Here is a 16,819-nt window from a genome sequence, read left to right as displayed (position 1 = left end):
GATGCTTCTTGGGTCACCGGACACCCGTGTGTGTCAGTGTCGTGGCAGCTGCCACTCATGGCGCATGCGCCTACATCTCATATGTGTTAATCATTGACGTCACGCTACTGTTTGCATTACACCACGTTACCTTACAGAAAAGTTAGATTGCCTGCGTCATGCTGTTGTGACAAGTGAATCATTAAACAAAAAGGACGTTCTTGATGCCATACTTACCGGTAAAATCTTCTGCAATAAAATTTTTTGTCAAATTTCTGTGTAGATTCGCATATATCACAGATGATCACGTCCACAACTAGTTAATCACCGTTCATTATATCTTTTGATATTACAGATTTCTTATCAGGCTCCAGGTATTTGCTCGTCAGACAACGCTTTAAGCCAGTGTGTTGATCTCTGAATTAACGTACGTTGTGTTCAAGCTGATGGATTTGTGAACTTTGCAGAAAGAAGCAATAGTCATGTTGATATATTTGGAAGTGTATAATTTTGTAGCAGATTTTTTTTTTTAATTGTATAGTGAAGGCACGGTCAGATTGAAAAAAATGTCATATAGACCCCACCTTAGTATATGAACTACCAGTATGTGAGGTATGATCATAATATAGTGTTTTCATATACGTATATTTACCCTCGAGTGAGTGGGAGATAACCTATAGACTTTTGGTTATCGGTAAGATATCGATACTAATCATGGGACTCCAAAGCTCCCTTATAGGGATATTCCACACCTCCATTGACCTTGAAGTAGTAAACTACCCCTTTTTGTGAAAGTGTCAGAACATGTATTATAATTATCAAGAAATATTCATTATTATAGTTAATTTCTCTACGTATAATTATAAATCTGAAGAGTTCAGTGATTATTAAAGTCGCTTGCTATGGGTGCCTCTTGTGGGTACTTTCCTGTTTGGAAGTAGGAATTTTTCCACCCTGGCGTATTTGGAAAATTTGGCGAACTGTGCGTCGTAAAAGCAGAACACAACTCCTGAGATAGAGTAGGGGATAAAAGTTCTCCCAGTATTTCACCTCTCCTGCCATGCCTTTTTCCTCTGCTGGCCAGTAATACCGGGCTAAAAGAGGCTTGGTATGTATCTCTGGCCATATGTGATTTTCTTTGATATGATGAGTGAGGAGGAAAGTAAAGGAAATGCCCCAGGTGTGAAGGAGAGACAGCGGAATGATCGGCGAACCTAACCTGTTGTACTTTTCCACCACCAGTTTTAGGATCCTGTGACACACTCTTAGCGGAAAAGCATTATCTGACGCAAGTTGGAATAGAGTACTAGAGTTATCCCGACCGTGAGAATGAAGAGTTCACACTCGCTTGGCATGCTTAGCCACGTGTTTGCGCAGTTACTAGGACCGGAGAAAGAGGTGATCGTTTCCTTGTCTCGGCACAGACAATTCTAGTCATTTTGGAGGAACCATATATCTCCGTGTAAAGCTTAACCCCTTCAGAACGGCGACATGTTTTTATTGTTGATTCTTGTTACTTTCAGACGATTTTAGTCAGCTTGGGAAGTGATTCTAGTAATGATAAGGGTTATGAAGGCTGTACCTAACACCCCCAGTTGGAAAAGTGTTAAGGTGAGTACAGGCTTTTAACAATGTCCAGATTATACCAGGAAATAAGACATCGGATTTAAAGGGTTAATGAAGACTATTTCCAGTATTCTTGTCGGTTAAGGAAGCTCCCTAACACCTTATCCAAAGCGATTTATTTTGCTTATACCTTTCTGTCCTGTGTAATTTAAATAATTCCACTATCACTATACTCTGCCGAGATAACGTACAATTTATACCTTTTTGTCCTCTTCTGTGTAATTTATATCATTCCACTATCACTATACCCTGCCGAGATAACGTACAAAACTACATAACCAGCTGTATTCAAAAATAAATCGGTAAGGAAGAGGTGTTAGGAAGCCTCCATAACCGCCGAGAATACGGGCCCAAATGTAAACCCATCATTTCAAAAAAGCTCACTTAAAGTATATAAATGTCTGTAGAGAGAATCAATACAAAATACGCCATCGTGCTGAAGGGAATATTGTCATAAATTTCAATCTTGTACTGCATGTTAAGCACTTCCTTCCCAGATATCAGTTTGCCTCATACTTACGACATGTCAAGCACTTCCTTCTGGCCTTCTCATATCAATGGCAGTTATCTTTGAGTAGAAAACATACTCAAATCTCTTACCCTAAGAAACGTAGTCACGAAAACGTAGTAACAAGCAGAAACAGGGCAATATTAGGGAAACTTATACGGGGCACCACAATATAGTAACAAGCAGAAATAGGACAATATTAGGGACACTTATACTAGGCTTTAGAACGTAGTAACAAGCAGAAATAGGGCAATATTAGGGAAACTTACGCGGTCATGTAATTCCATCAAGTCTCGTGCCCTTCAAAGTGTGTCAGGTGATGTGCATGCTGACGAAAATTAATCGATATTAATCACCACGTTAGTTTTCCAGCGGCAAATAATTTTTGACACGATTGCGTTTCTCATCATTTTTTTTTTTTTTTTAGTATATGTGTATGATTAAAAGCAGTGTAATTTAGTTTGCATATGAAATCAAGGGGAAGAGTGGATCGCAAATCCCCCTAAAATTGTCAGTATACATAGTACATGGGAACGCCGTGACTTACTTAGTGATGCAGGTGTATCAGTTTATCGTGTCTTGGACCATTTTCTCGTATGTTCTCATCTCATCAGCCGTTTGTGTGTCCACTGCAGGACCGGCCTGTCCCGACCGAAGTGGGGATGATACAGCCAATGTATCTCTACCAAGTGGCTTAGGCTGTATAGTAGAGATTGTATGTAGGGTGAGAAGTGCTTGTAAGTGTAAGTGTAGTGTTGGAGTGGCTTTGGATGTGTGTGTGTAGTCTGTGAACCGTGTAATCGGCCCGCGCAAGCCAGCTGGGTGCCTGCATACTTTATAGTATGCGTCACTGGTTCAACAACAGCACCCCTTGTGTCCGCCAATGAAGTACATGGCCGGAAGAACGCCCCCAAAGTTTATTACCCTGGCGGGGCGCGAACCCTCGTTCTTCAGTGTACGAAAACGCACACTTTACCACTGTACCACAGAGGCTCCCCTCGTATGTTACTTCCTATGAAATCACACACACACACACACAAATATATATATGGAATCACTGTTATCATTATCATCCCTACCCTTATCCCCACCCACAGTAAGAAAATATATCTGTTGGTCTATTATACAGTGATTCGATTTACGCAGCGTATATTCAAAGAAGTGCCAACGGCCATACCACGTTGAGTACACGCTTCCCGTCCGATCAGCGAAGTTAAGCAACGTTGGGTCTGGTTAGTACTTGGAAGGGTGACCGCCTGGGAACACCAGATGCTGTTGGCATCCCTACGTGTGAAGTGGGGTTGGTGGAGGATCAGTAAAAACGTTGCTGCCGAAATTGTTTTACGTTGTTTAATACGGTCTGATATTAATAAGACTGTCTGGTTTGTGCTTAACGATTCGGACAGTTATATTTGTTTACTTATCCATTGACCTCCATTTCCCACACAAGAACATAGATGAGATAGTATCATAATAAGTGACGTTTACTGTAGTGTGTGTTTGTGGGGGGGGGGAGAACATGACATGAATATCACTGTTTTTCTACGGTGGGGGGAATCGATACTGATATGTTGTGTAACTGTTGTGATGTGAGGTCGTGTGCAGCTGGTTTGGTGTGGCAACAGAGTCCACGGTTGTGCTGTGTATCTTGTAGTCAGGCCACCTCCTTCGTTAAGTGACCCCCGGCAGTAAAAATTTCTAGTGATAAATGGTAGTGTCATACTGGGTGCTTTGTTGTTACTAACGCCTGAGATAATCCTATGTACTAATGAAAGGATTAACTGAGACAACGTGGATTAAAGTTTCCCTAAAGTTTATGTTACTGAAATCACACTTACAATGAAATTATATGATTATAGTTCTGTACTTGATGTAGGCTGTTCTATTGTCCATTGCTTTTTATATACCCTACTTTGAACTGTCTGTTGATGCTGCGTTAATGCTAATACGTTTTAAGATGGAAGTATTGAGAAAAATTTATTATTATTATTATTATTATTATTATTATTATTATTATTATTGTTATTATTATTTCGAATACCGGTACACATATTTAGCATGTCTGCTTAGTGCCTTAATAATAGGCTACGTGATTGCGATGCGTATTACATTGATTTATTCTTCCTATCTCCAGACGATTCTGTTTCAAATTACAACGAATTAGGCCTCTTGTAGTGAAGAGAAAAATGAAGGCTATATCTAATCTCAGTCGAACATTCTCTCCTAAGCTGAATAAAATCGCCTGAAGGGAGCAAGAATAAAATGGAAGGAAAAAAAATCCTCCTGTGCACGTGATCCGTCAATTGGTATAATCGTCCCAGGTGACAGTAAGGGGCCCAATCCATATGTCACCCTCTCTGGTTATCATCCATCGTTATCGCCACAAAGACCTATGCCTCTTCACAGATCACTTAAAATTTCCTTCGCTCCTACCCCATTAACCCCCTCACTATTCCATTATCAGAAGACGTAGCTCAAGGAATATCGATATCAATGCATCTTTTTTTTTTTTTGCCCATCTGTTTGCTGGTTTTCTTCGGAAGATATATAACTCACGCGATTCCAGACTTTGCTTTTTTTTTTTTTTTTTTTTTTTAATAATGATAATAGTAAATGAAAATGCTCACACTCACTTCACCACTCTTAACACTTTTACTCAGACACATAATCTCTCACTCCCTGCCTGCACTTAAATTCTCTCTCTCTCTCTCTCTCTCTCTCTCTCTCTCTCTCTCTCATCATTTCTATTCCACGTCACGGTGCCTGCATTGTGTCACTTCTCATATTCCGTGTCGCGGTGTGGGAATAAAAGAGGAAGTTGCCTAGCTGTGTGTAACATTTTCAAACAAGATGTATAGCCTACTACGTTATTTCACTGAGTATAAGCGAACACACTCCAAACTCATAATCAAGCCATCCACCCGATCAAAAGCAACCATATTTATAGGAGTCAGGGCATTCCCTTAAAGACAAAGGTGTTACTTGAACGACTAGTACAATAACACTTTAAGGGAAAGGAAAACAGGAGAGAAACAGCAGGGTGGACGAAATCGACTGTATTGATATGAATGGTGTAGGTGGCTGGTTGGGTGGGTGGGTGAGGGAAGGGTTGTAACGTGAATTGTGTTGCAAAATTACCGCAAATAAACACAGAATGGCATGCACATATTATATCACAAGTTTGCATTGAGGCTGTTCTGTCCAATAATGTAGTTCAAATTATTTATATTCTTTCACCATATTATACATTCTAACTATCCATCATATCTATCTATCATATTTTACTATCTATCATATTATACATTATATCAGTAAAAGTATTTCCTCTACTCTCATCCTTCCTTCTTCCCTCTATACCCAAGCCCTTTCTCAATCTCTACACCACCCGCCGACTTCACCCATATCTTTGCACTCCACCTCTCTCAACTGTGAACGTGTCGAGGATCCAGGAATTCAGACCTCGCACAAAGGGAGCGATGGTAAAGCTAAAATGTTCATCCTTTAAACTCAGGCAGCTGTATCTCTCCTCCCCATATAATTAAACCAGATAAAGTCAGTTGTTGTATACTTGGTGGCATGAATCACAAGGTTTAACAACTAGCTATACTGTAGATTTAATGAGGTCCGATCGAGGCAGGGAACAGCTGAGTTTTGAATTTCTTTAAAACAGTTAAAACAGAGAGAATACTGTGTGTGTGTGTGTGTGTGTGTGTGTGTTTACGTGTGGTTCTGTGTGAGTGATTACAGTTTACTTGTGTTTCGAGCTAATTCATGCTTACGTAATTGTTTGCCCATGTAGATTTATGTCTGACATCATAAGGCTGACATTCTTATCAAGCCTACATAAATAAATCCCAGATAAGATAAGATGATGTCCTAGATCTTAAGACTGCCTGTTGAGTCACCGGCTTTACAATAACACCGATAATTTCTTGAAAGTGAAAGTAGGTATTTATGAAATATTTTGATTTTTTATCAATGTTTTGTTTGACTTCCTGTTACTGTAATACTTGTGGCAGTTAAAACGCACATTTTTTATTCTGTAGGTTATGTGGATATGCAGTATTTAGTAGGCTGTTAGAGGTATTCAGAAAATAATTTCATAATGATAGTCGTTTATATATATTATTATTATTATTATTATTATTATTAGATAATCCACTGGTGGACTCCACTCTGATCTATTGGCGGTTAGTTTTCTCCAGCCAGGCAGATCAGCAAATTTCTTTCTCCCATCTCACCCTTTCATCTCACCTTATTTCCGGATTGTCACTCAGTTACCCCGGATGTCCGTCTGTTAGCTCTTTGTTTTACCAAGAACTTGGCCTGCCCACAATCACTTTTACTTCTTAACTTTGGCGATTATTTCCTCACTTTCTTATGTTCCCAGATTCAAGAAGCTCTTTCCCATGTCATTGAGTTAGTGATTTTACGGGGAGAGGCACCAACCCTCCACCAACCCATTTGCTGACACGTAGGGTACACGGACGGACTAGTTATATGGTTACCACCCAGCGATGTAAATAGCTTCCTGGCTTACAGGAAACCATTAGGCTTGTCATTCATTATACAGTAAAGCCACATGAAAAGGAAAGAAGAGTAATAAAGTCTGAAAGCTTCACGTGATATTCCCTTTACACTACAGTACTTGAAAACTTCATTCCAGTGTAGGTAAATACAGAAGTGACAGTGTCTTGCATGCATTATTCATAACAGAACACCATTCTTAAAGGCCTGCAGTTCTGTCCTGAAGTTTTCTAAAACAGTGATCACTATCTTGGGATAAAGGCAGATTTATGGGAAGCACTTAAGGGCATAGCATACCGGTGCCTCATGAGAACGCAAGTGGTATCCTTATCATACTGTTACTTTAACACAAATTTAACAGATTTAAGTAACAGTGGGTAATCCTTCTCCCTCTACACGTCGCAGTTGTTAGCTTACTGTGGATTCGTCCCTTAAGTAACATTTTACCCAGGGTATTAGGCCCATTGTACATGAGTCCAAGGATATAGAGAAATACTATCACGAACTTTATTTATTAATTCATAAGTAACAGTGCAGGATGCATAAAAAAAACAGTGCAAAAGTAACATCAAGAAATAACAGAATTTTTTATTAGAACACATAAGCACACAACCTACCACATTATCATACATTATTATTATTTTTTTTAATGCAAGGAAGAAGGAACCAAAGGATAAAGTCCGCAAGACTGTTCCCACCAAAGAAAAAATAAAAGTAAAATAACAGCGAAATTCACTTGGAGTGCTAAAAAAAAAAAAAAAAAATCTTTAAGGCGCTCTGCATGAAGACGTTATTTTCATCTTATTGAGTCTTATCTAAGGGGGTACAGGAGTGCGTTTCTGTACCCGCCACCACCAGACGTCTCTTAAGCTGTGTTAAATCAACTGTTGGTAGCATGAATAAAACACAACGCCATCAATAAGGGGTTAACATGAAGCTCCCTAGTACTCTTTCACTATTGGTCCCTTTACTCTTTTGGTCTACTTTAAATTTTATCAGTATTATCTTCAGACGTTACATTCAGCTTAGGAGAGACTTTTCGAACTTACTGGGCAAACGGCAAGTCCTCACATCATGCTCATCATCATTTTCATCCTCATCCTCATCCTCATCCCTTATGTATCCGTTTCGTAAAGAGAGCTAATATCTTAGTAGCATAAGCTCAACTGAATGGAGAAACGGTAAAGATTACGTCGTGAGGATGAAAGGGTAAAGACTGTATGGATGCTAGCGATTGAATTTAATTATTTGGTGCTTTTGATGAAGAACAGATTAGTTTCATTGCGGTCTTAGTTTATTTTCAAGGTGGTCCATAACTACAGTAATGCTCCACTTCCCCTCTGCCGGTGCTGAGGGAACGGTTCAGTTAGCGTTATCAGTGTCTACTCTGCACCATTTACTCATTTCCTACCCCCAATGCCACCCCCACACCCATCCCAGCAGACTAAGCCGGCCATACAACACAAGAATTCATAGTAGAGGGTTATTTACGGGCCACGCTATATTTCGTTTAAGACTGAGGAAGTTGATGGAATATGTGCATTCGCTTTACGGTGTTCTGTTGTCATCGTGCAGGGAGAAGTGAACAGAATGGAGTGTTTTTATCTTGGCCATAATTACATAACTTCAGCATAGTTTTGTCATTAGCGTACGTACATTATTATTATTATTATTATTATTATTAATTTTTTACGAATCTGTTTGTGTCATCAGCCTGCACATACATCTATCTTTCTCACTACCCTACATACAGTTCTCTTATCTTCGCCTCTCTTGTGCTTAATGAAATCTTTGTCTCTTATCGTTATCTATACATTCTTCCTTCTCCAATACTGCTAATATTTATGTATGAATTTGCACTTCGTGAAACGCCAATTACATATTTTGTGCGGTATTCTTCCTACCACCAGACGATTTTCTTAAACTTTGGAAGCACCTTTATCAGTGACGGTGTTGATGGAAGCTGCACCATATGTGTGAAATTCGAAAAGTTCATCTTGGGGTGATTTAAATTGCCTGGGATAGCAAGAATTAAGTGAACACCATGTCACCTGATGCACTGGTTTGATTACATGTTGAAGGGTATAAAGGTGATTGCGTGTTAAACGATGTTAAGGGTGGTGTGTGTAAAATATATCGCGAGGAAAGATGTGTTTTGAAACGTCTTGTGTTGGCAGCGAGAACACCATTAATTTACTTTATTGCCAGTTAACATTTTTCTTTTACGTTATTATTAATTTATTATTATGGTAGGGATGGGGTTAATCAGTGTTATGGTAGAGTTGGGTTTAATCCATGTTACTGTAGTGGTGCGATTAATCTGTGGTAGGAATGGGGTGGAGTTAATCCTTGTTATGGTAGAGGTGAGGCAAATCCGTGTTAAAGTATAGGTACGACTAATCTTTGTTATGTTAGGGTTACTCCGTGTTATGGTAAGGTTATTCCGTGTTATAGTAAGGTTACTCCGTGTTATGGTAAGGTTAATCCATGTTATGTTAAGGCTAATCTGTGTTTTGTAGGGTTAATCTGCGTTATGGTAGAGTTAATCCGTGTTATGGTAGGGTTGATCCGTGTTATGATAGGGGTGATGACCTCCAAGTGGCGGCATTTTCGAATCCGTTGCAGGATTTGTGGTAGTCATGGGTGGCTTGGTCGATCTCTGCCTTCGTGTTCATGACGAAGGGGCCGTACTGCACCACGGGCTCCTTAATTGGCTCACCTGTAGGCGTGGGGACAGGTGTACTAGCAATATTTTTTACGTAACAGGAACGGATAATTATTATTTTGTCATTATTATCATTATTGTTATAACCACCACCACCACCACCACCACCACCACCACCACTACTACTACTACTACTACAACTGCTTTTTTTTTTTTTTTTTTGGTCAGGCGTATGGATTGCGTTTATGACGAAGGGATCAATACAGCACCATTAGCTCCTTTATAGGCACGGGAAGAAGACGCATCATAAACATTAAAATCATATGTGGTAATTATGCGTCTCATCGTAATACGGTACATTTTACTTAACCCTTTCTATCTAATCTAAGTCGGTATGTTTGGAGTGACGTGGAAAACTTTCTTAGCTCTATTCTGTTAGTGATTTATTTTTCATGTTCCACCTTAATATTCTTCGGCATTCCGTTCCTATCCTTTTAATGTCCACATGGTTTGCATCCATAACATACAAGATGAAATTGAGACGTAACGTGCAGAATAAATCAATAAGGAACAGGTGTTACGAAATCTCCAAAGGCACCTAAGACAACTAGGGATGCTGGTGTAGTGAGAGCGTCGTACCTGCGATGAGGACGAAGTGAGCTCTGTCCGGGCCAATGTTCTTGACGGTGACGGCCTCCCCCTCCCCCAGAACTAACGTGTGGTGGGCCTCACTCTCCACAGCCTCCTCCTCGTTCACTGAAATAATGCGCACAGTTACAGTAATCCCTTCATTACGATTATTATTTTTTTTTTTGTGCTACTGCTGAACGGTTTTATTCAGCTTAGGAGAGGTCCTCATAATAAAGAAGTTAGGTGAGGTTACGATCGAGTCCTGTCTTATTCCCCTTAAGAAGTGAAAAGTTTGGCAATGTCCATCGTTCATATAGAACCACGACACAACCTGCATCACCAGTCCAGCACGTACACCACACAGTCCAGGATGTCCAGCAGTCATTGCTCTGCTATACTCACGAACTGTGCATCGATCATTTCTCACCTCCTGTAGTAGATTTTACTTCTGCTTCTTCTTGCACGCCCAAGCACATCTAAATGTAAACTTGGCGTAGTGCAAACTGAAATTGCCTTCTGCATTCCACCATCTTCCTCTCAGAGGTTAGGGAAGATGCTGAGGGACGTTTGTATAATCAGTCAGCAGAGCTGCCACACTGTGTCATTACTATGGGAAGTGTCCTTCACCAGCACATTATTGCTTCGAGTAGTACTCAATGACCTCACGTACATACGTTAAAAATACACTGGGGAACTGCCATCAGTTAAAGTGATTACTGGCCACTTACCAACACTTATGTGCCCTGCCAGCACGTATATGAAGGCGTTCCAGTGGTGTGGCAGGGGCTGGGTGGTGGCGGCGCCTGTTTCCTGCTGTAAGTCCAAGTAGTACACTGGTGTGAAGGTACGCACCGGCGACGTTACACCGTGGCTCTCACCCGCGATCACTAGGTGGAAAAATTCAGGATGTGTCAATACGAGTAAAAATAACAAGTTATCAATTAACAATATCTCCGACAAGAAAAAAAGATTATAAAACGATTACTTCGGTATGAATGATATTGTAAGCCTTGCAGGAATGGAACCCTTAATGTTAACATTTAAAATCATGTTCAGTATTACGGTAAACAGTATATAAGAATTATAATAAAATACAGTGTTATATGATGAACGGTAATACAGATACTGCTGGCACGAAACTTGTCAACCTAATAATGTCGACAAATACAAATGTTAAAGATATGAAAATGATTACAATGTCTGATAATGTTTTGATGGCGATATTGGTGTTTTTGATGGCGATATTGTTTTTCATGGCGATATTGATGTTTATGATGGTGGTACTGATGTTTTATGGTGATTCTGATGTAATATTGATGTTTAGTAAGGGCGACGAAGATAGTTATGGTATTGCGATACGTATGCCACTGCTGTTGCTGCTGCTGCTGATGATGATGATGATGATGAAGATGATGATAATGGTGATAATGGTAGCCATGATCACGGCGACAAAACATTGATTATGGTGGTAATGATCATTATGATGATGGTGACAATAATGTTCTTGATAATAATGATGAATATGACATTGATGAGACAATGTTGTTGACGATCAGGATGATGATAGTAATAATGCTGTTGTTGATCATGGCAGTGATGATGACGATGGCGATAATGCAGTTGATGATGATAACGATGTTGATGATGATGATGATGATAGTAATAGTGTTTTTGTTCATGATGGCAGTGATAATTATGATGGAGATAATGTAGTTGATGATGATAATGATGATGATGATAGTAATAATGTTTTTGCTCATGATGGCAGTAATAATTGTGATGGAGATAATGTAGTTAATGATGATGATGATGACGATGGCACTTACCTTTAACTGTGGTACCGTCTTTGGTAGCTGAGGGTATTTCCGAAGCGGACAACTCCTGGTAAGCTGCAATAAACAGGAAATTAATTTTTTGACACATTCACAACGGTGGCGAATTGTATATTTTCAACTATTTGACTCTTATTAGGAAAGAGATATCGTGGTTAAGGAATTAGAAGTGAATTATTTGCAGACTTTAGTCTACATATCAGTTTACATTAAAGAACGTGCGCACACATACCCGTAGCATATCTGTATCTATAATCTATCTTTTTACCTGTATGTATCCACATCTTTCTATATTTATATGCCTATCTATCTTTTCTGTATATATTTTCTGTCCACCCAGAACTCTCTACTGTATATCTATATTTGTCTGTCCACCCATGTCTCTGTCTTTCTATCTATCCATCCATCCATCCATCCCACTCACCTGGCTGCGTCATCTTTTGTGCGGCTGGCAGGTTGACCCACAGTTGCAAACCCACATTGTCACCCTGTGAGGCGGGCATCTCAGAGTGCACCACCCCGCGTCCGGCCGTCATCCACTGAAACATGCTACACTTTGCTCTGGCCACATTCACTATACCCTTTTTACTAGAACCTGGCCAACAATTTCCATCTCTTCACCTTCAGTAATGAGTTCTAATAGTAGATTAACACTAGAATCTGATGTTAGTCACGAAGAAGTGTTATGAAAAGGATGTAGGGCCATTGTACTGTCTTTCTGCCACTGACTTACGTGAAGTCGGCTGAAAAGTACAAAAATCTGGGCCAGATTAAGGGAAAACGACTGTAGGCGTAAAACTACCATCTCTTCATCTTGAGTGCTGAGTTTTAGTAAGAGGTTAAAGCGAGATTGTTATGTTTGCCACGTAAGAACAATGGAAAGGATCCAGCGTCACAGCATATCTTATTCTGTCATCAGTCCACGTGAAATAAGCTGCAAAGGACGAAAAATCTACGTCTAGTTTAAACGAATGAACTGTACTCGGTGTTGTTATCTGCTATTTTACTCATCTGGCACCCCTCTCACTTGATATTGGGGACAAAAACTCGCCTAATATTTCACTCCTTCTCCATTTCGCTTCCCTCTGCTGGCTGGTATTCCATCGCTGAGACAGGCTTGAAAATTTGTCTGTCCAAAGATGATTCTCTGCGATAAAATGCGTCAGGGGATAAAGTGATGGATATGCCCTAAGTGTGAAGTAGACGCAGTGGGATGGTGAATGAAGTTTTGCCCCTAAGTACTTGAATTATTAGGCTTTTTTAAAATACTCATCTCTCCCCCTGTCCTCCAGCTCACCCTACCGTCATCCAGTGAAACACATCACCCATAACCTTACCCATCACTCCTTCCTCCATCCTTCCATCATCCACTGGAACATATCACACTAAGGGGAGGGAGGTTATAGTGTGCACAAGCAACCTGCACCATGCAACTACACTGTTTTCTGTGTCACTTTTTGTACCTTTTGACCAAGTCTCTTATGCTACTATCCATATTACAATGAAAGGTAGTTGTTTATAGGTTGGATCGTAGGGGTGTAGTAGTAGCTGCAACCCCAGGCCCATCTGGACGTGAACCTAGTGAACCGCAGGAAACGTGGTGTATTTCACCATTCTCCTTTCCTGTGGAAAGGAGTCGAGGAACGTCTGTGCATCCTGGTAGGTCGTCCATCTGGGTACATTGGCGCCACCGCGGGAAGGCGTCCCTCTCCGGCGTTGTGAAAATTGAAAATCCCACCTGGAGATCGCCCTTGTGAATGACGCCTGAGTGGCCGCAGAAGTCCTGGTGCCTGAAGCTGCCCTTGAGCATGTAAGTGACGGTCTCGAAGCCCCGGTGTGGGTGGTCAGGGAAGCCCGCAGGACGACGCACACAGAACTCGTCCAACATCAGAAATGGGTCCAGGCGCCGCAGCTGGGGAACAGTAACGATGTAAGCGCGCGACGCTCTCATATGCCTCGTTCTACATGTAAACATAAAATTGGATACCAAATTAATCATGAATGGTGAATACAACTAGTTACTACTGTAGCATACGCCTGGCTGATGATGATGATGGGGATATGACGCACCCTACAGCATCAGGAACGATTCCAAGCGCCAGAGATGGCATGAATAAAGAAGTTTACGTGATTAGTTGATAACAGGTACGGTAAGCGAATTTAATGACTGTGTAGAGTATGGCACTGATGATTCCGCTGCTGTTAACAATTAATCTACTGGGGATATAATACTTAATTCAGCCGGTTGGCCTATCACAAACTGGTTCGGGCACAGACGCTGAAATTAGTAGCATTATTAAATAGACCACGACATGATGATGATGGCACTAGGATTAATCTGATGGGGAAATAACGCGCTTATATTGGCGGCAAAGACACTGTTTCAGACACCAGACTGAAAAAGATACATGGAAAGAAAACAGCACCAGGATATAAAAAGGAAGTCGATGGGAGGATGAGGAAATGAAGCCTGAGAGAGGTGTGGAAGGACAGTGTGTAGTTATAGTATATGAGAGAGGGTGGATGGGAGTTGTAATGAATTATTGTGTCAAGATTTTTACCCTCTGTTGATGAGTCTTTGGCGTTGTATTTCTTTCCTTGTGTCAGTCATCTACTTGCTTGTGACACATACCTACTTGTGCCACATATCTACTTCCTTGTGCCACTCACTTCATTCCTTGTGCTACTCACCTCGTTCACTTCCTTGTGCCAGTTACAGCCATCCTGCATATACTGAACAACCTTCCTTGTGGCAATAATTCTTTCCATGTACATCATCATCTTCCAGGTATACTATCCTTGTGCCACACCTTTTTGCATATATTATACTACCTTCCTTGTGTCCATATTACCTTCCTTGAACCAGTAATACCTTCCTTGCCATTAATAATCTCTCTCTAAGTATATGTATATATTTTTTTGTCACTCACCTCCTTCCTGCCTATACTACGCCTGACCCTTGCGCCGTGTCCCTCCGCCTGCTCCACCGATACCACCTTCTTCACCACGCCCCTCAGCATGGTGCCGCCTTCCACAGTCCCACGCTCGCACATACCACTCAGTGCTCGTTCGTACCGCACTCTAATTGCCCGTATCGCACTTCGCACCGCAATCTACTTGCCCGCTGCTACACCATCACCTCGTATCTTCATCGCACACGAATCAACACCTGCAGCATAAATTCAAACGAGGCCATATTGTATATTTTTACCTTACCCCTTCACCTCTCACCACGGTTTGCTCAGTCTACCATTCATTCTCCAGTCTTTTACGACGGCCTAGCGTACCTGTCGCTTCCAACAGAAAACTGTACTCATTGATTATATCCAGTGGGAACTTAATTGTTCATACTTATTTGTAGGCGGGGTCGGATTTAGACATGATGAGGCCCTTAAGCTATACGAAGCTGTACAGACCCTATCTGGCAATCACTTCACAGAGAGCAAGGCTGTGTACCAAAAGAACTTGAGAAGAATGCCCCCAAGATACAACAAATCCGTGCAGTGGGTTAATTAGGCTAAATCATTACTTAACATACAAATTGTATAACTAAAAAGAAGAAAAATAAAATTTCGAGAGGCCCTTTCAGACTGCGAGGCTCTAAGCTATAGCTTGTTTAGCCTATGCCTAAATCCTGCCCTGTCTGTAAGGCAGTAAATGTCAAATCTTTCAGTTACTGTACGAAATCCAGATGGACTGTCAACCGAGCACTCACCTATATTAAAAATTGGTGAATTTCTACTTAATTTTGTCACTTGTCAACAAAAATTTTTAGAAACAGTAATGAAGTGTAATTCCTTGCTGTAGGCTGTTGTTCCCTTGTTTCCACAACTGTTGCTTAGTGTAGATGACAATATCAAATGTGGCTAGTGAGAGCGGAAGCAGCGTGGCCTGATCTGCGGATCACGATGATAAGAAGTTGTCTCACTCTTGCTTGAAGTCGCCACACTGTCCTGACACAGCACAAAGGTATGACGCCCCGTATTCTTGTCGGCTCCCTAGCTCCTCCTTACTGTGGTAGTTTATTTCTCTACGTGCCTCGTTATTTTATTTTTATATGCTATTTTTGCAATATATATCGATATATGTGAAATTAATAACATTCAAGAAAAGAGTAAGTTATACTGTGCTACATAAATCTTTGAGGGGTGCCTTTAAGTCTCTACAGGTGATGAGAATACGAACCTCGGTGACGTCACACATCACGTGCACACTTGTGGTAAAAAGCAATTATTTATCTGGAGTTTCCCTTTACACCTGAACAGGTGGAGTGCCCAGATATTCATGTATAATACGTAATGTCGAGTCCGTTTATATAATGACATTTCACATCACCTGGTTATTGTCTCAGTGGATTATTGATGGACATCGTGGCAACATCCGCCAAGATTCCGTGTCAACCAATCAGAATGCGGGGGACGGAGCGTGGTTCATTTTTGAAAAACTCCTAACCAATATAGTAAAAGTCTCCAAAACAGTCGGCTAATCATAGATCGCTTTGTTTGTCGTATGCTTTTCACATTTATTTTAACCATTTTTCCATTACGAAATCTTTATCAGGTGTATGAGTGAGGACAAACGAAGCAGACATACATATAACGTAAGTACAGGAGAGTTTATAAATACAGGTTGGAAGTTCATACATCAAAGTTGTCAGACTTCAGGGAATTCCCGCGCTTAGGATAATAGTGGTAAGTTTACATGTCATCCTATCCAAGTGTGTGTGTATTAGAAGAAAGAATAAGCTCGGGGTTTTTCTTTTTTTTTTTTTTTTCACTGACATGCACTTGGCGCTCCATTCCTATTATTTATTCACATGGCGAGCTGCCCCTCAACTACAAATATTACTAACTGTAATGCTGTGTTTTTAAGGCGACTTCTCGTCGTAAAAACACGAGCGCTGGACGGGGTCCTTTGGCTAGACCGGATGTAATGCACTAACAAAGGGACAGGGCATAAAAAGAGACAGTACACCGAATCACATCTATTGCTTAAATTCTATCCCTTACAGCGCTACATACACAACATTTGGTACACAATTACACAGAGATA

At 40.7% G+C, this 16,819-nt stretch overlaps 1 protein-coding gene and 1 non-coding gene across 2 annotated transcripts; one reads left to right on the top strand and one right to left on the bottom strand.

The window, feature by feature from the left end:
* Positions 1 to 3,276: 3,276 nt before the first annotated feature.
* Positions 3,277 to 3,394, top strand: LOC145399930 (5S ribosomal RNA). Its single transcript, XR_013897375.1, has one exon. It is a non-coding gene; the product is annotated as a 5S ribosomal RNA (ribosomal RNA).
* Positions 3,395 to 9,145: 5,751 nt separating this feature from the next.
* LOC145399637 (pirin-like) lies at positions 9,146 to 15,669 on the bottom strand. Its single transcript, XM_080272176.1, has 8 exons — positions 15,483 to 15,669; positions 14,698 to 14,936; positions 13,506 to 13,679; positions 12,192 to 12,306; positions 11,762 to 11,824; positions 10,664 to 10,822; positions 9,945 to 10,061; positions 9,146 to 9,359 (listed from the first exon to the last, which is right to left on the bottom strand). Exons 2-8 carry the CDS (start codon positions 14,818 to 14,820, stop codon positions 9,214 to 9,216), a joined length of 897 nt encoding a protein of 298 aa, XP_080128302.1. The 5' UTR covers positions 14,821 to 14,936; positions 15,483 to 15,669; the 3' UTR covers positions 9,146 to 9,213.
* Positions 15,670 to 16,819: the final 1,150 nt, after the last annotated feature.

Source organism: Coenobita brevimanus, chromosome 50, assembly GCF_032717465.1.
Source record: "Coenobita brevimanus isolate Jiangsu-jjx chromosome 50, ASM3271746v2, whole genome shotgun sequence".
Lineage (NCBI taxonomy): Eukaryota > Metazoa > Arthropoda > Malacostraca > Decapoda > Coenobitidae > Coenobita > Coenobita brevimanus.
This window is presented reverse-complemented; position numbering and strand designations above follow the sequence as displayed.